This window comes from Mus caroli, unplaced genomic scaffold (genome assembly GCF_978045245.1).
Source record: "Mus caroli unplaced genomic scaffold, Mus_caroli_1 scaffold_4, whole genome shotgun sequence".
In the NCBI taxonomy this organism is placed as follows: Eukaryota; Metazoa; Chordata; class Mammalia; order Rodentia; family Muridae; genus Mus; species Mus caroli.
The window spans coordinates 79211988-79237621 of NW_028227259.1; the positions used below are offsets into that span (position 1 = coordinate 79211988).

Here is a 25634-nt window from a genome sequence, read left to right on the forward strand (position 1 = left end):
CAGGTAAAAGAGAATGAAGCTGGAACAGCCATTAGCTCAGAATATGTGATTTCAGATTTGGTCAGTATCAACACTACGCTATCTGTTATAAGCAGAATGAGTTGTTGAGAAAGACAGTGCAAGCCCATTTATGTTTAATTATGTTCTTATTTCTCAGGAGAGATAAGTCACTGGATTGTTCATTTTTATTGTGAAGAAGAATCACAAAATGTATAAACGGCATAAAGTGTTAAGTAGAGAGTCATGTCAACACTAAGAGTTTACTCAGTTGCTTCGTTCACACTGGGAAGGCAAGCGAGACATTGGTGAGGTGGGGGAACAGTTAGGAGACACCATTGCCTCTTCAGCTCCTCTGCAGTTTTCAAGTGTCATGTTATCTGTCATAGACAAAGAATTCATTTTGTATAGTTCAAAAAGTTAGGGCATTCAAAATGCTTTACAGCACCAATAGTAAGCTGCAGGCATGGTGGCCAGCTGTGGTAAGCACATGTGTTGGATGAGTGTGTGAGACCGTTGTGAGCATGGGGACCTGGGGAGCACATGGCCCACAGAAAAGTCCATATTTTAAGGACTTTGCTGGCAGACAACAAAGGCCTCTTTGAAGCTGGCTTTGGTACTTACTGTGGCTGTCAGCTTCCTGCCTGCGGTAAGCTGTTAGGCACAGTTTCTTGGAATCAGAAAAAGGGACACTTATGGTTCGTGACCTTCATTATCACAGCCCCACGAATAAGGAAGATTTCATGCTTTTACTTGTCTTTGCCGGGAGTGTTTCCCATTTAACTACACCCACTGTGGTCCCCTGAGTTGGGGACAGCACAAGCACAAGACTTTGGCATTGGAAACCTCACATAAGTCCCGGCTTCTTGCATCAGCGTATGATACAATGCGCAGGCCTGATTCCTCATGTGCACCTTATACAGATTGGATGAGGCGATCAACAGAAGAATCCTTTAGCAGTGTCTAGTTCCCACCTAGAAATGGTTTCTTTCTTTCTTTGCTTGCTGGTTTAAAGAATCTCTGATCTGTGTAGACAATTCAGTTCAGCAGATGCATCCTGTCTGCTGTGAACGAGGCATGTACTATAGAGATTAGCTCCTGGCCCACTGTGGGGACTTACATCTGTAATCCCAGTACTATGGGAGAGGCAAGAGGATTGCCACAAATTTAAGGCCAACTTGCCTGCCAAGCAAGGGCAGCCAAGGCTGTATAGTGAAGCCTGTCTCGAGATAAGAAGAAAAGGAGGTCTTGACATGATGTTGTGCTTTGAGCACTGTGCGTGTTGCTTGTCAGTGTGTTGAGAACAATAGAATGGAGAAAGGGGGTGAATTAGCATATATTATAGTAATACTCACATAAGTATTACATGCTATTACATTTGAGATACATTTATAGAGAAGTGTAGAATCCCTGCTCAAGCAGACCAGCCAGGAAACGTTGAGGGAGCATACCAGGTACTGAACACAAAATGACAGGCACGTCCTGTGCCTCTCACACAGGAGAGAGTACATGAAAAGCATCATGCAGATTTGAGGGGTTTGTTACCATTGAGCCACAACCCTGACTGCTAAATAACTTTAAGATCTCATTTATATTAAGTGCCACTGAAGAGTATACAGGATCAATTCAGAACACTTGGAGTGTTATATACATCTGAATTACATGAAGAACTTTGTAGAAAGCGACATTGAAGCTGAGGCGTAGACAGTAATGAAACAGACTTGAATCTTCATTCACTGCACTCCTTTCCTAGGATCTGTGCAGACTACATTCAGTAAGGTGCTTTAAATGGTAGAGTTAGCACACAAGTTCCCCCTGTGGTTTTTAAGCCTGGATTATCTTGAAATCCTGATCTGCTCTTGTCGTGTAAAGCATCTTGCCCTCACTGTGGCCATGACACCCAGGCTTGCCCAGCATGCTTTAACTGTGCCTTATTTTCCTAAGAGGAGGCTCCCTCACACACTGTTAGCATTTATTGAGTCTTTACTGGTATTACATACACTCAGTGAATATCAAATATTATAAGCCAAGATTCTTTCCAATTGTAGTTATTTTTCTCTTGCTGTGTCCAAGCACCGTGGCCAAGGCATCTTACTGAAAGCAGAGTGTTTAGTTAGGCTTATGGCTTCAGAGTTAGGGTAGCATCTGTGATGGCAGAGCAAAGGTGTGGCAGCAGGAAGAGCTGAGAGTCCCCCTTTGGATCCACAAGCAGGAGGCAGAGAGCACACTGGGAAAGGAGTCTTTTGAGATTTCAAAGCTTGCCCCTCTCTTCTAACAAGGCCACACCTCCCAATTCTTTCCAAACAGTTCCACTAACTTGGGACCAAATATTCCAACATAGGAGCCTATGGGGCCATACTCATTCAGACCACCACGCTAGGATAGCAGTTTATCAGCTTTTCTCTGTTTAGTTCACTGACATTAACATGCTATACACATTACCATCTCCTTTTCATGATGGCCATGAAGACTGCATCTTTAGGATCATACTGCGATCGTAGATAAATCCCTTAAGATGTTGCAAGTAGTTGCTGAGTCAGTGTCCACCCCAATCATTGATACTTGGACCATTGCACAGAAAGCTCTCTGTGGGTTGAAGCTGGGACAACTGGGGCCTGTACCTGAGAAGCTGACCTTAATGGTCAGTCGTAGAAAACAGGTACACACATACCTCTGGACTCTTAGTTGGCAGAGAGTTATTAAGTAATGACTGAAAACTTACCATGTATCAGAATTATGTGGAAGCTTGACAAAATGCCCTATACTATGCTCCCAAAGATTCCAGCATGGACCCTCAACTTCATGCATATAACAGGTTTCTGTGTGCTGCTGATCTCCTAGTCTAGAGGTTATAGTTTAGGTACCATGTGTAATAGGCACAGCTAAGGACATGAGGTATGGAAGCAGCTGATGAGGTCTGCACAGGTTGTATTCTTGGCAGCCGTGTACCTTCCTGAGAACCTAGAGCTAGGGAGTCTGCACTGCCAGCGCTTTCGTCTGCTCTCATGGCATGCTCTCGGGAGTTCTTTAATTACACTAGAGAACGTCTGTTCTTCTGTCTGTTAGCCTGGTTCAGTCACCAGCAGGATTGTGACAACCATGCAGTCATAATTATAACACATGGTGTTGTTCGTCTCTGTAATGTGTTGTTTCAGGGTGACTCCTGCACGGACGTTCACCTGATCACAAGAGAAAGGGATGAACTTCAGCGCATGCTGGAGAGATTCGAGAAATACATGGAGGACATACAGTCCAACGTGAAGCTGCTGACGGCGGAAAGGGACAAGCTGAATGTCCTGTATAAGGAAGTAAGACGTTGCTTCTAATTAACCCAGCAGAGCATTAGAAACCGTTACTATAACAGAACCTCCGGGTCCTGCAGTATTGACTGGCATTGTGTGACTGACAGCCACACCCTGAACTCAAAATGACAGTTCTCTCTCCTTTTTTTTTTTTTGTTGTGTTTGTCCCCTCTTTTCTAGCTTGTCAGTGTGGCAGCTCATTTAAAGATTGTCTTTCTAAATTAGCTGAACAGACTTTAACTGTCTCTGAGCCAAAATTGTCCTTGGATTTAGACATGCTACCACCTGTCTGGATCCCAGAGATAAAACGGCCGTGCACCTCCTATTTGCAGTCTTGCCTGTTAGCCTCCAAGTTAGAGTGCCTGCTGCACAGGCACTGAGGACCTGAGGTCAAGTCCTGAACTCGGTGGTTCTCACCTGTGACCTTAGCACTCATGGGGTCAAGACCGGTGGATCCCCAGAGCATCCTGTGAGCCCAGTGTAGCCAGTCAGTGGGAGATGGTACTGCATACATGCTCTCAAGGGTTAGTTTCTGGTGAAAATCTGCTCTGGGGAGGCCAGCAGCCTGGCCCTGTTACAGAGCCTGACTTAGCAGCAGTGAGTTGGCTGACCAGATCCTGGAGTCTAGCTGCTTTGCTCCACACCCGCCTCCCATGAAGCCCCTTACTATTTTGACAGGAGGAAGACATAGAAGTTAAAAGAGACATTTTTACTTCTGTGAGCTTTTCCAGGACTTGGCAGTGCAGTAATTAAATGGATCCACTTCTGGCGTTTCCCCACAGCAGACTTAGCTCTCAGCTTTCTTGAGGCTGCCTAGTTAATTCTCCAGCAAGCTGCCTCTAGTTTCCAGTGTGCTGTGGCCTCAGCCTCTCTCTGTCTTATTGTCACTGGGACTTTAGTATTTAATTTTAATCCTGCTACTCTTATTTTATTGGGATTTGGGAAGAAATGGAAAGTAGCATGCATTTAATATATCCCTACCCCAACCCCTTTAAAAATGGAATATATCCTAAGTATCTTTATATCTTTTAATTCTCTAAGGCAAAGGAAGAGTTGTCTACACTAAGGAAGGAGTCCACTAATTCGACATCCCCCAACCATCTTGTTAGTTGTGTAGAAAAGGAGAAAGAACGCGCGTTATCTGAGTTGAGAAGAATTACAGCAGAAAAGGAAGCTCTGAGAGAAAAGTTGAAAGTAAGTAATACAGGTTACAGCTTTCTGGAGTGTGAGTTATTAAGTATTGGGGGAAGTTAAAGTAGCACGCACTCGTTAGACCCACCCCACCGCCTCCGTTCATGACGGCGCTCTCCTGTGAGGTTACTGCACAGCGCAGCGCAGCCCAGCATAGCACAGAACAGCCTAGATAGCATTACACAGCACAGCAGCATGCCAGCCCAGACTGAACTACCTTTCTTGAGTGTGGTAGGCACTAAGAATACTCCACCATTGATAAAGTGTTGTCCATAGCTGTTTTTGCATGGTGGCCGAGTTGGGAAGACACATTTGGCCTCCCAAACCCAAGACATTCCTTATTGGTCCTTACAGCCACACCCTGAACTCAGGATTGTTTTAGTTCAAGTGTGACATCCTTTTCTTCTTTATTTAATGACTTTATGGATATTTTTCACCTAGCATACAACTTACCTATTTAATGAGGGGGCAGTACAGTGGCTTTTGCTATTCTTTTTCTCCCTGACTTTTATAATTGTCACCATAATTTATTTTAGAAAACCTCCTCCCAGCAGTAAGGATCCTCGTGTCCACTATAATAGTTCCAGTCCCCCAGGCCTCCTTAGCTGAAGGCATCACTTATTCAGCTTCTGCCTCTGTGAGTTGGCCTTCTCTGGACAGTTCATATGAACTGAATCATTAAATATGTGGGTTTTTTTTTCCTTTTATGGGCCGGGGATTGACCCTACCACAGAGTTAGGTCCCCAACCCACACATGTGTTTAATGTTTTTTTGGTTTTTTGTGTTTTTTGGTTTTTTGAGACAGGGTTTCTCTGTATAGCCCTGGCTGTCCTGGAACTCGCTCTGTAGACCAGGCTGGCCTGGAACTCAGAAATCTGCCTGCCTCCTGAGTGCTGGGATTAAAGGTGTGCACCACCACGCCGGGCTATGTGTTTAATGTTTGGTGGGTCTTGGCATGATAGCCATGAGAGTGCTTGTATGAGTATTTGTGTGATGTTTTCAATTCTCTTAGGTAGGTTATCAGTTTTACAATTGTTCCCGAATAAATGTGTTAATATACCAAGGCATTATTTCATAGTACATCCACATGGTAAGTTCTGAGTGAACTTACTGGAGAAGCCATGGTTACTTCCAGTTAATACTATGAAATCAATGCCTTAAAATTAGCCACTAAAATTTCAAACAAAAATATGCCTTTTAAGCATAATCTTTATATTACAAATTTTCAGTTAAAAGTTTTACAACCGAAGGCAGTATAAGAATTTTTTAATTGAAGTCTTTTGGGATGTTTCCTTCTAGAGATTAAAAAAAAAAAAAAAAAAAAGTTAAAATTCCCAGCGAGAAAGCTCTGTGCAGTATGGCATCCTTTAGCACAGGCTTCTTGCTTACCCTTTCCATCTCTGCTGTAATGACCACAAATGTGAAATTAGAATTGTAAACCTGCAGTAGTACTAAAAACTCAGAACACTGCCTGCAGATTATCAGAACCCTCTGGGCTGTAAGAGGCAGACTGGGAATTTCCAAGAGACCTTTTCTTTAGAAAACAGACTTAGTCATGTGACTCCTCAGCCTTCTGCACTGTTTCCTCTTGGTCCCCTGGCCACCCTGCTTTCGAGCAGCCATTATGACTAAACTCTCTGAAAGCTCTGAGTCACAGCTGTCAGCCAAGGCCTGCCAGTGCTGCCTCCTGAACAACATGAGGGTTCTGTTCCAAGTGTGAGACGAACCGTCACAGTAGATCGTTTCTGTTTAGATGAGAGCCCTGAGTTATGCTGACTTTAAATACTCGTGCAGCCTCGCTCGCCTGTGATCCAGTCTCCTAGAGCTTCTTTCCATCCAGTTGTTCACACCTGTCTCTCCTGACCCCTCCTGTGGTGGTCGTTATGCTCGCGCGTGCACCATTACTGTGGGACCCTTTGGGCCCTGCTTTAGACTCTTTCTAGCAGTTATTTGCCTGTTTACAAGATCATTGGTGATCATCCCTGGCCTATTTTACTGTCTGTCATCTTTTCTCTATGCTCATTTTTGCTATTTCTCACTCCTCTTTCTCAAGGCTTCTGGCTGAAGGGACTTTTCTTGCCAGCAGTCTTCTTCTCCACCTCTTCAAATGCTCTTCTCTCATTGGTCCTTTAATGCTGGTTATTGAGTGCCAGGCTCTAGATTCCATTTGACGTATAGAAACAGAGCTCCTTGCCTAGGGAAATATTCACTTATCTATAGTTATTTCCCTATATGCTCTCATGCATGCAGACAATGGAACATGATCATATGTGCTCCTCTTAAGCCCTCCCAGCTCCCTTCATGTTCTAGTTTCTTGTGGGGCCATCCCGGGGGCATAGGAATCCTGTCAACAACCATATCCTTAAAAGAAAATGATTCTCCCTCCTCAAACTGTCAGTAGCCGGCATCTCCTCAGTAAATGGTGTGCCTGGAGATCATCTACCACATCTATGCAAGAATTCCGACTGGCTTGCGCTTGTGAAGGTCTTGTGCACATACCCAGCAGCTATTGAGTTCATGAGTGTGAAGGTCATGCCACCACAGCAGCCTTCCCATTTCCAGCCCCACATCCTTCCTGCCTCCCCTTCTGTGATGTTTCCTTATCCGAGGCTGGGGAGGGCAAGTCCATCTCAATGTCCAGTGTAAGGCTCTTCTTTGCAGCCTTTAAGGAGCTGTGTGTCTTTCCACTGACTGCTGTCCACTGCAAGGAAGAAGTTTCTCTGACCCAGCCCAGGTCTATAGGTACAAATATACACATTTGGAGGCACTTCAACAACATGACCATTTAGATCAGAACGACAGGTTCTTCCCTGTAGACTGTGACCTCAGTAGTCTTGGGCCTTCAATCAGGCTTACAATATCAGACTCCCTTCTGTGGAGCACCCCTCAAGTCTGATCAGAAAGCAGTTACCCCATTACAGTTGGCGGCACATCTTACCTAGGTGAACGTTGTTGCACGCAGGGTCCCTGGCTGGGCACAGCTCCTGATGTCCTTCCTTCAGCAGCCCGCAGGGCCCTTCCCAGTACTAATTGTTCCTGAGACAAGGTCTCCTGTAGCTCTGGCTGACGTACATGTACTTTATAACTGAGGATACCGTGAAACTCCTGACCTTCTGCCTTTATGGTTTCTTGTTTAAGGTCTGTCTTTTTTACAAGGCTTTATATAAGCTATGATGTCAGAGACTTTACTGATGGCTGTGCCCTAACACCTTGCTTGGTGCTTTTACAGAGCATATATCAGCACCGTTTAAGTGATTTAATTAACATAGTAGTCATCTCTTTAACCAGATGTATAATCTAAATATCAAATACAGTTTAAAAATGAATAGCATGAATGAGTATGCACCTTTACTAGAAAAACTCAGTGACCATTACATTATGTGTTCTTGACTTGGCAGCAATTGAGACTGAGGTAATAAACGAGAGAACCAGCCTTCATTTATATCCTGACCAGCTAGTTTTTAAGATTGGACCCGTGCTGTTCTGTTGCCTATGTTTAGCCTGTTTTCCTTACATCTCAATTATAGCTCAGCAATAGAGCACTAACCTAGCATGAGGCTCTCGGATCAGTCAGCAGCTTTGTAACAGAATTAATGGGGTGTGTGTGTGTGTGTGTGTGTGTGTGTGTGTGTGTGTGTGTGTAGCCTGTTAACCAGGTTCAATCTACATAAGTCTTTATAATTGAGTCCACTCCCATTTTATCTTCTGCATGACACACAAAGATAGGCAATAAAACTTTTCTAACTGAAAGAATGCTTTTATAAAATGTCTGATCATTCTATAACACTCATAGCTTCTATGAAATAGGAAACATAGCTCTGCAAATCTGCATTATTTAATACAAATGAACATTTTCTATAAAATTCTCTTTCAGAACATCCAAGAAAGGAATGCTGTTGGAAAATCAGACTTAGAGAAAACTATTGAACATTTGACATATATTAATCACCAGGTAATGGATCAGGGCTTATGAATGACTCTGCCGGTTATTATGCTTTTGGTATGCTGTATGTTTCTGAAAACTTAGTATGCAGAGAAGAGGAGTGCCAGCTGTGAGGCCTGTCATGTGGTTCAAATCCCACTTCCCTGCTAGGCCAGGTTCTCCGCTCTTATCTTTCAGCTTTTCATTTTTGACATAGGAGGAGTGTTTCTGTTTCTTGGGATTTCTGTGAAAATGTAACAACACACAGGCCACATGTAAGAGAGTCCTGGAATGTTACAGGTTTCAGAAGCGGCAAGCTGTGATTATTGTGGTTTGGTCTTAGACGAGTAATTATGTAATTCATACAGACTAAAGAGTGAAGCTCACTGGCTGGCCTGCAGTATCTGTAGGAGATTGCTTCCAGGACTTCTTCAGATACCTAAGTCTGAAGAACTTCCAAGTTTATGTATAAAAATGTGTAAAAATGGCATAATATTGAATATAACCTATATATTCTCCCATAGCCTTTAAATTACATTTAGGTTTCTTACAGGACTGTGTATGATTTCATAATACCTTATACAATGTAAATGTTGCATAAACAGTGGTTATACTGTGTTTAGGAAATAATGACAAGAAAAAAATCTGTATGTTCAATACAGATGCAACTATTCTAGACTCACTACGTAGTATATATTTTCTATAGTTGGCTACTCTGAAATTCTAGATTTTATGCAGAAACAAAGAGCCAAAAGTCATATAGAAGTTTAAAGAACATGATAGTGGATTTTAGGGCCATTATAGTTAAGGTAAGGACTAATAAAGACCGATGAAACCAAATATAACAAATATACATAAAAGGAGCTTAATATACACAGAAGCCTGGATCAGTGAGTGAGGAATGATTATTTAGTAATTCTTTCCTGGACAAATGGCTACATAGATGAAGATGCAAAGAATAAAAAGTTGTTTCCTGCCTCAAATAGACCATAACCAGAAATCATGTTAAGATTATTTAGACATAGCTACTCAGGGCTGAAGCAGGAGGATCACACAATGTATGCTGCCAGTTTAAGCAGTAGCCAGGCCTGCTAGACCATAGCTGCAGCAGCTGCTGAGTTCTCGGTGGCTGAACATTGGGAAATGGTTCCCAAGCCGTGAGTAGGGATGCACCTCTTCCTCCTCAAAGCCCAGCCTTTCACAGAGGCTTCTACTTGTTCTGGTCATGCCCTTGAACGGAGGTGAGCACAGCCTTGCAAAGCTCTCCAGGCTTCTAGCTTGTTACAGAGTGTCGCTAGCTTCCTCAGCAGCCAGTCCTTTGTTGGCCTCACTTGCGTTTATCTTCTGGCTAAACTGCACATTTTTCAAACTCTCTGCTCTGGTGTTCGCTCCCAGTTCTCACCATAAACCAGGCTAAAGGCTATGAGAAATAACCACGCCGCAGCCACAGCGTGTGTGCAGCGTGTGTGCTTGACTGCCTTAAAGTTTCCTCTCCCAGGTTAATTAGTCCGTCACCTTTTATCTCAGGTTTGTGACATAGTCACAAGTCTCAGAGAATGGACAGAGCTTACATGTTTTGCTGTACAATGGTTTTAGTCCTTTTTCAGAGTCTTTGTTCCCATGTAAGCCTATGAACCTGGCCTTTAGTCATCCACATTCCTGTTAGCATTCTGGTCTTCCCTTCTCCCATTTAGTTGCCTAAGCAGCTCTGTGTTATAGCATTCTAGTTTCAGATCCCTTCCACAAGCCAGTCCTGAGGTTTCTGAGCTCTGTGGCCAGGGAGTCTCCACAGTCCACATTCCTTTTGCTGGTTTTCAGTGTTTGTCACCTTTTATGAGCCAGGCAACTTATGGAAAGGTTTACTTGGGCTTATGGTTTCAAGGGTTTACTCCATTGCTTGGTTCTAAAGCAAAGCAGACCTTTGTGGTGGAGAGGGTCCAGTAGACTAGTGCTGCTCACACAGCATCCAGAAAGCAGAGAAGATGAGAAGAGGCAGGGGCCACGATGTGTCTCCTCAGGCCATTCCCCAGCAACCGCCTTGCTTCTACTAGGTCCTGCTTCCTAAAGAGTCCACCACGTCCCCAAACTGTGGTAACCATGGTTATTACCTCAGTCTGTCTTGGACATTGCATGTTCGAACCACAGCTGGATGGTCATGGCAACTGCATGACCAGCTGTCCATTTCTAGGTAGTTGTTGTGTATGACAGGTTAGCACGTGATGGTTCCTAGACCAGATGCACTCCCTGCTCTGTAAGTTGGGTTAGTAAAGACACGAGTGACTTAGTTGTTCATGCTTCTGTATTGTCTGCATCTGCTGTTGTGTGTCACTGGATTGGTGGTGACAGATGGGAGGTCCCACAGAGCCTACACTATTTATTTGAACCAATATGTGATCATCAGTCATACAGTGGATTATCAATCATACATCTGCTCAATAGAAATCAATACAATTTCTATTGAGCAGAAATACATGTAGAAATACATGTACTAACTTGAGCGGTGTGACTGGTACAGACGCAGATTGTACCAAATCACTAAGTTACTGAAGAAGGCACACGGTGTGATTCTACTCTTGTAAAATTCAAACCCAAGCGAGACTGAGCAGTGCGAGGCTTGGGACGTGATGCTACTGTGATGCAGTGAAGGACAGCAAGATGCTTGGTGCCCTGGAGCATACCTGCAGAGTCAGCATTTCACAGATTTATAATTTAGTGAAATCTTAACACACTTCAAGTCTTATGCTCCCGGGCAGAAAAGCACTGTGATCTTTATGAAGTCAGGTCTTGCTCCATGCGGTCGGGGAAAACTTTCACTTTGTTTCTCCATAAATCTTGACTGTGTTGTGGTTACATTCCTTTCACCTCCCAGTTTTATTTAATTGCTGTCTTTTTACTGCAGGTTTCCAGGTTTTCTGGTGGGTAAGGGTAGGAGTGGGGGTTAGGGGGAGAATATATTGGTTCTAAAACCTGGAAATGAACAATGGAGGGTTTTGTGGGTTTGTGTGAGTTTTAGGACGTTCCTCTGACTTTTCATCCTGCCTGTAGTTTGGCTTCCTGTCTCACTGCTGTTGTGGATTTCCTGGTCTTAGTTTTGTTTGCGTGTTTTCTCTCATTGTAGTGACAGTGAGGAAGGGCAAACGGAGGCACCCACGCTGACATGTTGGTCCTAAGAGTACAGATGACAGTTACTGTTTAATATAGCTCCATAGTTATCTTCTAGAAATATTATTAAAGAATAGCTATGAAAAATAAGATATTATCACATATGCTTATTAATTTTTAAATTCAAATTATAGCTTGAAAATGAAAAATATGAATTGCAATCTGAAATGTTAATGATGAAAGAAACAATGGAGTCATTAGAGAACAAATCAAAACTCCAAGCTCAAAAGCTTAGCCATGTGACTGGTGACTCATCTCATCAGAAAACAGAGATGAACTCCCTTAGGTAAGTCCATTCAAGCTTTCTTTCATTATTTTACTCTGTGACATGCTTCTTCTGGGTATGCAAGGTTCAATGGTGTTTTGCTTTGTGTCTTTGAACAGTGTTTTTCCAAGGTGGCCTCATGGTACAGTCCCCTAGGAGCTTTTACAAAGGATTAGGGATGTCTTTAGGCTCTCGGATTTACTGAGTGAATCTGGAGAGGTCTTGTAGTCATAGTTTTGAAACTTTCACAAGTTGGCATGATCATCAAAGAGTTGTCTGCCCTATCTGCTGTTAAAGTTCACTCTAGTATATAATTAAGATGCTGCACTCTATAGGGAAGGCCTGCACGGATCTTAGAACTTCTGCCATGTGGACCATTTCCATCTTCTTCTCACCTCTTTTAAAATAATATAAAATAAAAATGTTATATCTCCTATTTTTAACCCTTTCTAATTTAGAAAAAGAAAAATTAACCAAGGGGGTAGGAAGCAGACTGTGCTAGAACATAGAACATAGATTTGAAGTCTCAGAGACGGATGATAAGCAGAGGAGATCGCAGGTCAGGACTGAGATGGTAGCTGCAAACCTTGAGGGCAAAGGCAAACTTAAGAAATGTTTCTTTCATAAAATCAAAAGGTGACTTACATGGGAATAAAAGAGCAGTACACTAATGCATAAAGTAACATTGGAATATTGGCCATTTAGTTAGCCATTTGTCAGTTTCAAGGACAGCCAATTGAAGGAAATAAAAGCTAACAGTGTCCCACATCACCCCCACCCCAATTGCATAGCTGTCATGGGCAAGAGAGATAACTTAAGGTTAGCATGAACCCTCTATCTGAAAAGTCAGAGGGAATCTATTGCTCTAAATTACATTTGCCATAAAAATTAGGAAGAAAGCCAGGCAGTGGTGGCACACGTCTTTAATCCCAGCACTCTGCAGGTAGAGGCAAATGGATTTCTGAGTTCGAGGCCAGCCTAGTCTACAAAGTGAGTTCCAGGACAGCCAGGGCTACAGAGAAACTCTGGAAAAAACAAAAGCAAAAAAAAACAACAAAAAACAAAAATTTGGAAGAAATCTTTGAATGTCAACAAAATCTTTATGCAACTTAGTCATGAACTAGTAACACATTGCAATCAGGAAGGATGGCAGTGATAATGATTTTTTTTAATAGATTGATAAGTTACAGTTGAAGGGTTATTGAGCAGTAGATTGGCGGCTGTAGAAAACTGACTTGGTAAAATAACAGCTTCACACACACAATATGTACTCACTGATAAGTGGATATTAGCCCAGAAACTTAGGATACCCAAGATATAAGATACAATTTGCTAAACGCATGAAACTCAAGAAGAACAAAGACCAAAGTGTGGACACTTAGCCCCTTCTTAGAAATGGGAACAAAACACCCATGGAAGGAGTTACAGAGACAAAATTTGGAGCTGTGACGAAAGGAAGGACCATCTAGAGACTGCCATATCCAGGGATCCATCCCATAATCAGCTTCTAAACGCTGACACCATTGCATACACTAGCAAGATTTTGCTGAAAGGACCCAAATATAGCTGTCTCTTGTGAGACGATGCCGGGGCCTAGCAAACACAGAAGTGGATGCTCGCAGTCAGCTATTGGATAGATCACAGGGCCCCCAATGGAGGAGCTAGAGAAAGTACCCAAGGAGCTAAAGGGAACTGCAACCCTATAGGTGGAACAACAATATGAACTAACCAGTAGCTCTTGTCTCTAGCTGCATATGTATCAAAAGATGGCCTAGTTGGCCATCACTGGAAAGAGAGGCCCATTGGACTTGCACACTTTATATGCCCAGTACAGGGGAACGCCAGGGCCAAAAAGGGGGAGTGGGTAGGTAGGGGAGTGTGGGGGGCTGGGTATGGGGGACTTTTGGGATAGCATTGGAAATGTAAACAAGGAAAATACCTAATAAAAAATTAAAAAAACAAAAAAAACAGGTTCAAGAGTTTCACCTACAATTCAGAAGGGCAAAGAAATGATGAGCATAAAAGACACAGACTCCAAATACAAAAGCCAGGAGTCACAGACCTACAGTATAAGAAACCCCGACCACGTGACAGAAGTAATCAGGAAGAGGAAGGCTGAGGGAGAGACTCGGGGGCTCTAGGGTTACCAACAACCTTTTCTCCCTCAATGCCTTACTACCATCTTTATCAGGAAGGCTTTACAAAAGTTCAGAGACAGCTCTATCCTTCCTGCTTCCTCTCTCTGCAGGTATTCTATGGAGGAGGGCAGAGTGAGCCTGCCCCTCATCTGGTATGTCCTCAGCTCCAAAGTCCAGGCAGAGACAGTGCTACATCTTCATCTGCAGAATTGCTAGTCCACCCGCTTTGCTTTTGTATCCAGCTGACCAGAGCTGCCATTTTCCTTTTCCTTCAGATCAGAACCATACCACCAGTTTCTTTTCCTTACAGAAGACTCTGGGTGACAGAGCAGCCAGTGTCCTCTTGTGGATGCCATAGTCTGGTTTGGTTTTGTTCTGATACCAATACCATTTTCTCTTATGAGTTCAGCCTGTTTTTGCCTTCAGCTATTGCCATTCAGTCACTGTGCAGTAGGAGAGGGTTATGAGAATTGTTCCCTCTATCGTGTGTATTGCAGATCAGAATTCTGCTTTCCACTCACCAAATCTCTCTTTTCCTCTCTCCCTCGATCCCCCTCTCTCCCTCTCCTCAGCCTCTACCCCTCTCTCTCCCTCTACCCACCCCTCTCTGTGTTTTGGGAAGGGGAGAGGGGATGAAAGGGGGGAGGCCTATCTCCAAGTCTAGTATGTCTTCAATATTCAGTTGATAAACATTGATAAAAATTTGAGTTCAATCTATCAGGCCTAAATTCGGCACTAAACTCAGTACAGAGCACAGCACAGCCCTTTGCAGAAGCAGAACGTTGTCCAAGCCTCGTGCCCTTTTCAGTGTGGCTCACAGAGCTCTGTTACTCTAAGACATGAAGTTTCATCCATGAATCTGATTCTCAGAGAGAGGAGATGTCTGCTCCTTTCATGGTCATGGACCATCTTCTTTTTGCCTTCCTGTATTAGGCATTTTTTCCCACCCGATATCCATGTGTTCAGCCAGGCCTTCTGGATCAGACAGAACCTCTAATTGTACAAATCGCTGGTCTCTGGTCTGGCCTCTTGGTGTAGCATCTGAAGACAGTATGAAAATAGCCATTTTGAAAATGGTAATGACTCTTGCCTCTCTTGAGCTACAACATTTAATGAGGTCCAGCAGTTATCAGCCTAACCCAAACCTTCAAGGATAAGAAGGAAAGGCCTGTGTGCGGGGATGATGGGTCTGGACGCCTCTGCGTGCTAGCTAGTCTCTAGAACTGGGGCAGCAAACTTCAGCCCTGGGCCATGCAGTTTTCACTGCGCCTTTAACCTGGCTTCTGAAGGGCGAAAGCCATTGTAGGCAGTGTGCAAGTGAGAGAGGGTGACGGTTCTGTTTCATCACAGTTTTATTTATGGATGCAAAAATTTGGATTCCATTTAATTTTTATGTCATAAAATGTTTTCCTGTGGAAATATTTTTTTCACTCACTTAAACATAAAAGCTCTCTGCAGCTAGAAAGAAATAAGCAATCAGTGATGGTTTGTCAGCCTGTGCTCAAGGATGAGCTGCTTCCAGCCCAGTTAGACAACTCCCTTTTCTCAGTCACCCCATGGCAGGCATCTGCATCTCTGTCATTGCTGTCGATGCACCTCTAACAGGGCTGTCACCGTGTTTGCAGTCACTGTAACCTTTATGTGAGTTTTTACTATTGCCCAGACTTGGCCTCAAATCTCTCTGCTCAAGTAAGTGGTCTTTCCTGTTTAACATCTGGAATCCTGTGTAGCATAGCCCTGAGTCTTCATTACATCAGTTAAAGCCAAGAGCATTACATGTTTATCTAGGATGACAACATGCAATAGCAGTTTCCTGCAAATGGCCATGAACTCTCCATGGGTCTGTGATTATGCCATAGATGGCAGTTACTTGGGATTTGTTTGGATATATTCAGAAACATACATATATATTAATAATGTTAGGAGCTAAAGAGATAGCTTATCAGTTAAGAGCACTGTCTGCTCTTCCAGAGGTCCTGAGTTCAGTCCCCAGCAACCACGTGGTGGCTCACAACCATCTGTAGTATGATCTGATGACCCCTTCTGGCATGCAGGTATACATTCAGATAGACCACTCATATACATAAAGTAAGCAAATCTTTAAGATGTTAGATATATTCAGAAATGTTTGATGTATCCAGATATATGCAACTAGTTTCCCTTGAGAACTGTTTGCTAAGGAATCAGAAATCATTTTAGATAAAGAAATGAAAATTCATGGACTGCCTGAAACTGTTTTGGGGGTGGGATACCTAAACTGTTTAGCGTGTATCCCTACCGTATTTTCTTAGCAATAAGAACATGAATGCTCCCATGAAATGACAATGTCTGAGCTTGTGGAGCTAATGTTGAAATCATCCCTATCACTCTTCCTTTTCCTGGTGCACCATGTGACGTCATTCCTAGTCTTCATAGTCAGTAGTGGGCATGGACCATGGGCTCATAGAAGAAGCTCCAAGAAAGCCCATCAATAGCTTTCCCCTAACAGGTCATCGAATTTCCAAACTTATCTCTCTCGGGTGGAACTTCATTTTAGAACATGAAACATTTATTATGAATGAAAGAACCTTTAAGAGATGTTTTTAAGATGTTTTAGATACACCCTGTAACGAAAGGAAATAATTCATTTTACCCCCCAAAATGAGAGTATGTGTAGCCATTGTAGTGTAATATGGCTGTGGACTTTGAGGCTGAGGGGGATTTGAGCCGGGCGTAGGTCAGTCAGATGAAGATGGAGACAGAATGAAGTTCAGTTTCACTTTTTTTCTTTTCTGGTGGGAAATCATTTCTTTCTTCTGTAACTTTTAAAGCTAAGAAACTGATCTCTTTTTTACTGAAGACTTGGTTTTCAAAGTTTCCTTCCAATTTAGAGACAGTAAAGTGGCAGCCCAGCCATGAGCCTCCCTCCCCGCTCCTGCTAGGAAGCCTCTGGGCAGCAGTACTCAGTCAGACTTTTCTGTTTCCCAAGCCCTCTCTACACTGGGATAGAAGAGGCAAAGCCTTTGTTAGGGCTTCCTTCCTGTCAGTCCAGATGTTGTCCTCTGTGCCTTCATCAGCCCCACCCCCAACAGCATATCACATCATTTATAAAACTACGTGCAAAGGAGACATAGCTCTGCCTAGAGTTTTAAGCAATGCCAGCCATTGCTTTTCAGTAAGTCCTATTAGTCATTCCATTTTCCTGTCCAGGTAGCACAGCAACTTGAGGGAGTTGAGTGACCTTTTTACATGGGTTACCCAAGACCATCAGAAAACACAGATATGTATATAGATATGCTTTTTCCCTGATAGTTTGTGATCCTGAACAAGCAAATTGTTTCACTAACTTGGGAACATAGTTGTAACAAAAGTCCTCCAGGGACATACATGAACTAAGGTGTGCACAGTCCCTTCCCCTTAGCTCTCCCTACACACCATGGCTCTAGGTTCCAGGAGCACCCACTTGGACTGCAGATGCTTTTCCGGAGTAAAATCACCTGAGCCTGGCCTCTTTCTGACTTGGTTTGGTTCCTTGTACAGTTCTAAGAAATCAGTCCAACTCTGCCTGCCTCTGTCTTCGTCTGCTCGCTGTGAGAACTCTATGTTAGTGTTTTGTTGTCAGAATGCCCCAGTATCCCTCAGAACTTATTTCTATAGGAATGCCCCACTTTAATCATTGTTTTGGGAACTAGACCTTGCTCAGTAGGCATTTCTGAGTCAAGCTCCCATTAGTATCTTCTTCAGTGTCTTATCCTCAAAGGAAACCCAAAGGAAGTTATTCCCAGCTAACTGAGGTGAGAGTGGCCTTTTCAGCCATTCAGACAGGGTAAATGCTTCCTGCACAGAGATAGAAGCATCCAGAAGCCTGTGACTGCGACAGCCAAGACATCTTGTGACAGCTTTCAGGATGCTACTGCTGAAAATGAGCAGTTACTTCCAGCTAGTAACAGACACTAGAGACAGGGTTTCCCATGGACGGCCTAAGTGGCCATGAGTCCTGCCCCTGGCTCCCTGAAACCAGCCTTTGTTGTTATCCCATCACACTGTAAGAAATGCCTGTCTTCCCATCACGTGACCTACTGTCACCTACCACTCAGAGAGCCAAAATAAGAAGCAAACTTCCAAGCTCACGTGGTCTGGACGGTGAGGACTTCTGGAGAGTCTGGAGTGCCAGGCATGCCATTAAAACAGGGCTGTGACTCTGCTCTCAGACGGAGATTTTGAGGAAAAGGGGGTTGATGTGAGGGAACTGAGGAGAACTTTAAAACTACCGAAAATCTTCTGGGAGAGAATATACGATTAATTTCATTTTTATACCATATCATTTTTAGGGAGATGAAAGCATTTTGGGAAAGAATGGTGGACAGCAGGAGTAATATTGTATAATAAAAGCTGTTGATTAGACTAGAAGAGCTTTATAATAAGAAATAAAAGGAACTTATAAGAAATCAAACTATTTTAAGAGCACTCATTTAACAAAGCTATGTCTGTGAGAGATAAAGAATGCCATGTGTTTTTGTCCACTGCTTTAGGATCGTCAATGAGCAGCTACAGCGCTCACTTGATGACTGTCAGCACCGGCTTTCCATAAAAAGAGGTGAACTTGAATCAGCCCAAGAGCAAATTAAAATGCTGGAGCAAAAACTAGGTGAGCCCTTTGAAATTTTTCTTTTGCTAACATAAATTGCCCTTACCTTACAAACACTCTTCTTCTCCATAGAGAATCTCAACCACAGGATGACGGTGCAGAGCGAAGAAACTCACGCAATGAAGAAGACCATTGGAGTGATGGACAAAGAAAAGGACTTTCTCCAGGAGACTGTGGATGAGAAGACAGAAAAGATCGCCAACCTGCAGGAAAGCCTCCTTAGTAAAGTAAGTATCTGCCCCATGTTCTTGGCTTCTCAGCAGGAGAGCCTGGTTAGTCTCCACGTGAAATACGCAGTTCTTACAGCCCTTGAGGAATTCCTGAGACCCACAGCTCTGCCTGTTGACGTAGCTAGATTTCCTCCTGTCCTAGTAATTGGAGTCTTTACATGGGATTTTATCTGTTCTTAGAATGCGATTTGGTCTCATTAAAGTACACTTGAAGGAAGCCACTTCAGCTCTTCGGTGGGTGGAGACATACCAAGATGTGATATTAGATGGGTATAGAACTGTGGTTTTTTAGAGTTTGCTTTTGTGTATAATTTATATAATTGAACTTACCTAAATGAGGTTGATTATGCAGACTTAGCAGAAGATAATTCTGGATGAGTGACTTAAAATCTTTCATGTTTCTGTAATTTCTCAGGAAAAAGTTATTGCCCAGTTGAAGGTCATAGTTGCAGAGTATGAAACGTCGCTTAAGTGAGTAACCAATGAGTGGTATTCCATGTCTGAGAAAGTTCCAGCAAACACGGCCTTCCTACTTAGCAGAGTCTGGAGCTCTGTGTCCCGTGGAGTTCCGGCTTTGCCTGGGGCATCCTTGCTTGCTTAGTTCTGCTCTGACCTGCTCCCTGCTGCTGTTGGCTCGCACTGCCGTTGCATTTTCCCGCTTGTGCTCCGTGCTTACATAGTCACCTGTTCAAGTCCTGCTGCCTCAACTTAGATTGCTTTAATGACCAGCTTTTGTGTTTGTTCTTCAACTAAACCTATCTTGAGTAATCTTAAAATTTTCACATTTTGTATCTAGTCTCCAGAAATATTTTAAGCTATCTAGAAAGAAAAGTCACTAATTATATTTATGCTACATGCCTTTATGTTTTATATAATAAAGGCAATGTAAACACTAAATATTTAATGTGGTTTTATATTGTATTTTCTAACACTTGAAGGTGTTATGTTTGCTTAACCTGTATAATAATATTTATTTTGTGGCTTTATTTGTATATAATGATTGATAGAACTCTACAGTCCCTGAGTATTTTCAGTCAGTGTCCATGGGCAGCATGTAGCCTCTCTTGCGCTCATGCACCTACTGAGACTGTGCAGTCTTACTTCACGTGAGCTTTCTATAGCTGTGACTACTACACCACTCTTTGACAGCCAGCTACAAGAAACTTTGACTACTCGAGACCGAGAGATAAACAGCCTCCGGCGCCAGCTTGATGCATCTCACAAGGAGCTTGATGATGTTGGGAAATCTAGAGAGATCTCTTTTAAGGAAAATAGAAGGTTACAAGATGACCTGGCCACAATGGCGAGAGAAAATCAGGTATGAAACCAGGCAGAGATTTTTCATGAACTTACTTTTTTGCTAAGTATTAAACTTCTAAATACATTCTTCAAAAATGCAACAATGTTGAATGTAAGCAGGGTAACTCCTTGAGGGAATGGTGTCTGTCGGCATCAGCAAAGGTAGTTCTCAGAACACAGCCAGCACAGCACAGCGGCCTGACAACGCAGCGCAGCGCAGCGCAGGACAGTCTTCTTTCCATCTGGAGTTGAACTTCCTTCCTAGGAGTTGGGTTGGTTTGTTTGCTTGCTTGTTTGTTTGTTTGTTTGTTTGGACCCAGGGTCACGTGTAGTCCCAGCTGGCCTTGAACTCCCTATGTAGCCAAAGGATGCTAATCCTGATCCTCTTCTGTCACCTCCCAAGGGTGGGAATGACAGGTGTGTTACCAGGCCTGATACTGTTTAGTCTTTGCTGCTAAGGAGCATGGCTTTTGTTGGGGTGGGGAGGACACAGCATCAGTCTTAGGCACGTCTTTTATGTAAAAGGACCATTACAGGTTTAACAACTTGTGCTTACTTCCATTCTCTTAGAGACGTATCTGTAAATCAATAACGATATTTTAAATAGCAGATGTTGTAAAGTTTTGTTTGTATTAGTTTATTACAGAATTATGCTATGGAGACTGATGATTTCTTTTATGTAATATAAAAATTGCTTTCAGTATTATTCAATGTCAACCATATTGTAGTTATATCAGCTTTCTAATACCAGCTAACTGGCCCTGATGTAAAATCAAATACAAGGTCAGAACTGTCATGGGAGTTTTTTGTCAAAGTTTGCTAAAAAGTCAAGATCTGGACTAGGGAGATGGCTCAGTGGGTAAGGGTGCTTGCTGTAAAATGAAGTAAGATATTCTGAGTTCAAATCCCCAGCACCTGTGTAAAAGGGCTGGCATGACTGCCTGTGACCCCAGAGTTGGGGTTATAGACTAGCAGATCATGGGAGCTTGTAGGTCAGTCAGCCTTGCTGAAATGGGGAGCGTCACTCTCAGTGAAAGGTCTGTCTCCGGAGAAAGGGGGAGGGAGACAGAGAGCCCCATATCTGGCATCCTCCTCTGCTCTGTGTCTCTGACATCAACTTGTACACCTATGTATATATGCGTTCACTGCACACTCAACAAGCGCGCACGCGCACACACACAAACACACACACACACACACACCCCAAGGCCAGCCATGAAAAAATGACACAGTAGAGGTTTTCCACACTTTTCTTGTTCAGTTCCAAAGGAGCTGTGTGCTCATGACTGCAGCCTGACCGGCTCTCTGCTCTGCTGTGTGCATGTGACTGCGACCTGACTGTCTCTCTGCTCTGCTGACTTCCAGGAGATCTCACTGGAGCTGGAAGCAGCAGTGCAAGAAAAAGAAGAGATGAAGAGCAGAGTCCATAAGTACATCACTGAGGTGTCGCGGTGGGAGAGCCTGATGGCCGCCAAGGTGAGAAACATTGTTTAGCTTGCACTTAAGACTGGCTTTCTAAGAACTCTCTTGTATCTTTAATTCTGCCTCCAGCCTTAAATGTTGCGCATTTGAGATTAGATATTAGATATTTGAGAGTAGGAGTCTTTCCTACTAAGTTTATATTTCTCCGTTTATCTTAGGATAACCTATATGCATGCTATGTTTCCTAAATTCAAGCAGCTTCCAGTGTTACCACTGTGTGTGTGTGTGTGTGTGTGTGTGAGAGAGAGAGAGAGAGAGAGAGAGAGAGAGACAGAGACAGAGACAGAGAGAGACAGAGAGAGTTTGTGATATAGATGTTCCATTGACAGTACGGACTTAGAAATAATGTAATTGCTCTTAAACCAGGAAAGAGAAAATAAAGACTTGCTGGATAGATTCCAGATGCTCCACAGCCGTGCTGAGGACTGGGAGGTCAAGGCTCAGCAAGCGGAAGGGGAGAACAGCTCAGTCCGCCTGGAGCTGCTGTCTATCGACACAGAGAGAAGGCACCTGCGGGAGCGAGTGGACCTCCTGGAGAAGGAGATCCAGGAGGTGAGGCTGCGCTGTCCAGGAAAGGGGCTGGGTAGGAATGCTCTACCACTGCCATGCTCTAGCAGGTGCCCGGTCCCTTTTCACAGTAGTAAGAGACAGGTGGCAGAAGGTTTGCCATTCGGCCACTCATAAGTGTGTGGTCCCATGCATTATGTACATTCTTAACAGTGTGCTAATCTTCACCTTGTGAAGTTCTTCCATCTTCAGGCTCATTCACTCTCAAGTGTGTCTGTCTTAAGTCACCTTTTGTCCTTTTCCAAGGCTGCATAATAACGCATTCAAATGTGCTTTAGCCGTTCACCTTTCAGTGAAGTTTATTTACGTCCACACTTGGGATATTGAGAGTCCTGTTCCTATTGACATGGTGTGCTAGTTGCTTTCATGGGTGCTGGGCAAAACGACTAGCTGTGGGCCAGAGAAATGGCTCAGGAGTTGAGCATTTAGACATAAATAAGCTTTCATCATAATGACAGTTGAAGAAAAATTTTATTAATATAGTTTTAAGTTCAGTTAAATTAATAAGGACTCACAGTTTGATATAATTAGATTGCCTATTTCTTGGTATAAATTTCAACTTGGTATAAGTTTAGTATGTATATGTGTGTGTGTGTGTGTATATATATATATATATACACACACACACACACAATAAACTTTTAGACTATTATTTTACAGTAATATCTTTGCAGATATAACCAAGTAAAATGGGGCCATGCGTAAGACTAACCCTTATAAAATGAGGACAATTTAACAAGCAAAGACATATCGCAGGCCAGAGGCAGACACTGCTGACAGTCGCTTCATGCTCACTTTGGAACCTCAGATACAGGCTGAGCGGGTTGTGCTCCAGCATCTCCAGAGGGAACCGCCTTGCTGCCACCTGACATCTGTGTCTCTCACCCCCGGAGATGCAAAGAGGAAATGTCTGTTGCTGCCACAGCTCCAGGACACCAATTCAGACTTGGGGATCACGAAGGGGGTCAGAGCTGTTACAAACACTGGAAAGCCTAGAAGTCTCACAATCGAGTAATGAGCAGAAACTAGAAATGGTTTAGGGGTGTGGTGGGGAAAGCCTGGATTGTCTTAAAGGTTTGCTGGCAAAATACCCATAACACATAAGGTTACGAAGAAAATATTTTTTTTAAAGTAATATTGGCTCTAGTGTCCAGATCTGAAGGGGAAATGATGCCCCTCATTGTTATCAGTGAGTTCTCTTGCTGTGATAAAGCACCATGGCCAAAGGGACTTACGGAAGAAAGAGTTTACTGGGATTTCCAGGTCCAGAGGGGGTGTTCATAACGGGCTGAGGGCGACAGGGCAGCAGGGCACAACAGGAAGCTGAGGTCACTCACACAGAAAACAGAGTAAGCCAGGGGTGGGCAGGGCTACAAACTCCCTAAGGCCATCCCCAGTGACACACTTCCTCCAGCAAGCTTCCATGTCCCAAAATTTCCATAGCCTCTCCAAGAGTGCCACCAGCTGGAGACCAGAGGATTCAGCCACCAGAGCCTGTGGAGGACATCACTCAGTCAAACAGCACACTCAAGTTAGCAGCATCTGTAATGGCAGGCCTCCAAACTCCAAAGTAACTACAAATTCTTCGTTAGAGAAATGGTTCCTTATAGTTTTATTCCTTATTATTGCTAATATTCTTATGTGCTGTATAGAATGAGTTTGTGTAGGTCTTTTGTTTCGCTTTGTCTGTTTTTGTCGTGCTGAGGTTGGGTACTCATGCATGCCAGGAGGGCGTCCTGCCAGTGAGTGGAACATGCAAGCATTTACTTTTCTGTAGCTGTAATAGCTCATAAGTCTGCTTGCAAATATTGCTGTTTTTTAATTGATTGATTTCTGAATTGACTAATAAAATCTCAAGGCATTTACACTATTAATTAAGCCTTCTTTACTGAACTTACCCATCCATCCCCAAGCTGAGACTTTGACTGGACTAGTGTGTGCTCTCGTTAAAGTCATTTTGCTTTTTAAGAGTGGCTATCTTCCTGAAACCCCAAAGTAGATTTCATATAAATTCATAGTTATCGTATAAATTTTAAATAACAAGAAGTTTAAAATGTGTGTTATCTTGGGGAAGTCTTTGATGAGTATTTCAAATTTCACTCATTATTTCAAAAATCATTAAATCTTATAACCAATGAAACTAGACTAAATTTAAATATAACTTTAGGTATTTAGTATTAAAATAAACCCTACTTTTGAAATTTAGAATTTAAAAGAAATATATATAAATATATTTTTATATTATATGTTACTATGTGATGAGAAAAACAATATTATAACAAGGGACATTTATAAGGAAAAAACTTAAAAAGCACTCATTCACAGCACTTCAGTATAATTTTCATCTTTGTATCTTCTAAATATATACCTGAGATATTTAGTTATTATGGTTAATAATTATATGTCATTCCTTTTATGCATTAACTCCCTCTTTGGCTGTCTTAAAATAGCACATTACTTCCTGAGAATGTTTTAGCATATGCAAGAATTGGCACTTGGTTTTCTGACGGAAGTCTGTAGCTACACAAATCCCAGAAGCTGTCTTTGAAGGCTTGCACTTTGAATGACTGAGTTACTCATGTTTGGCTTTGTGTTCTCAGCACATCAATGCCCATCATGCGTACGAGTCTCAGATCTCGTCAATGGCTAAGGCCATGTCTCAGTTAGAAGAGGAGCTGCGACGTCATGAGAGCGAGAAAGCCACCGTGTTAGGTGACGTGTCGTCTCTCCGAGAACTGTGCATCAAGCTCGACTCAGGCAAAGACGTCATGACCCAGCAGCTGAGTTCCAAAAGCCTGGAGCTGGAGCGGGTAGGTGCTGAGACGCATGGGTGGGCACTCACTCACGGCCCGACTTCACGTTCTTTTTTTGGGTGTTCCGTTTGTTCCCTTTGACTGCAAGATTTTGATGACTGGGTTTGACCGCCTGGCTGCTGAGGTTTGTCTAGGGAGCATGAGAATGAGATGGGGTGTAGCTGAGCCGGGAGTCCTTGCCTTCTTGTGAGACACACTGGATTTGGTCTCAGCACTGCAAGAAGATAAAAAGCAGATAAAATTGGGTTCGGAATAGATGGTACTTAAGAAGTTAGGCATTTTCTAGGTGTAGATCAGGAATATACATTCTTTTTTTTTTTTTTTTTTTTTTTTTTTTTTCTGAGACAGGGTTTCTCTGTGTGGCCCTGGCTGTCCTGGAACTCACTTTGTAGTCCAGGATGGCCTCGAACTCAGAAATCCGCCTGTCTCTGCCTCCCGAGTGCTGGGATCAAAGGCGTGCACCACCACCGCCCGGCTACATTCTTTTTTTATTTAAAATTAAATTTTGGTTTAAAGACTAAACAGTTTTCTAACTTGAATTTTTTAATAATAAAATCTCAAGGCATTTACATTATTAATTAAGCCTTCTTTACTGAACTTGCGCATCCCCAAGCTGAGACTTTGACTGGGCTGTGTGTG

The 25634-nt window shown here is 43.0% G+C and overlaps 1 protein-coding gene across 1 annotated transcript in view; it reads left to right on the plus strand.

The window, feature by feature from the left end:
• The window catches only part of Cep135 (centrosomal protein 135), a 67288-nt gene that overhangs the window by 31428 nt on the left and 10226 nt on the right, over positions 1-25634 (plus strand). The window contains exons 12-22 of the mRNA XM_029477920.2: positions 3153-3305; positions 4341-4493; positions 8365-8442; positions 11709-11860; positions 18489-18604; positions 18677-18831; positions 19250-19305; positions 19984-20152; positions 21499-21609; positions 21982-22167; positions 24783-24992. Coding sequence (XP_029333780.1) covers positions 3153-3305; positions 4341-4493; positions 8365-8442; positions 11709-11860; positions 18489-18604; positions 18677-18831; positions 19250-19305; positions 19984-20152; positions 21499-21609; positions 21982-22167; positions 24783-24992 — 1539 coding nt within the window. The remainder of the gene's footprint in view (positions 1-3152; positions 3306-4340; positions 4494-8364; positions 8443-11708; positions 11861-18488; positions 18605-18676; positions 18832-19249; positions 19306-19983; positions 20153-21498; positions 21610-21981; positions 22168-24782; positions 24993-25634) is intronic.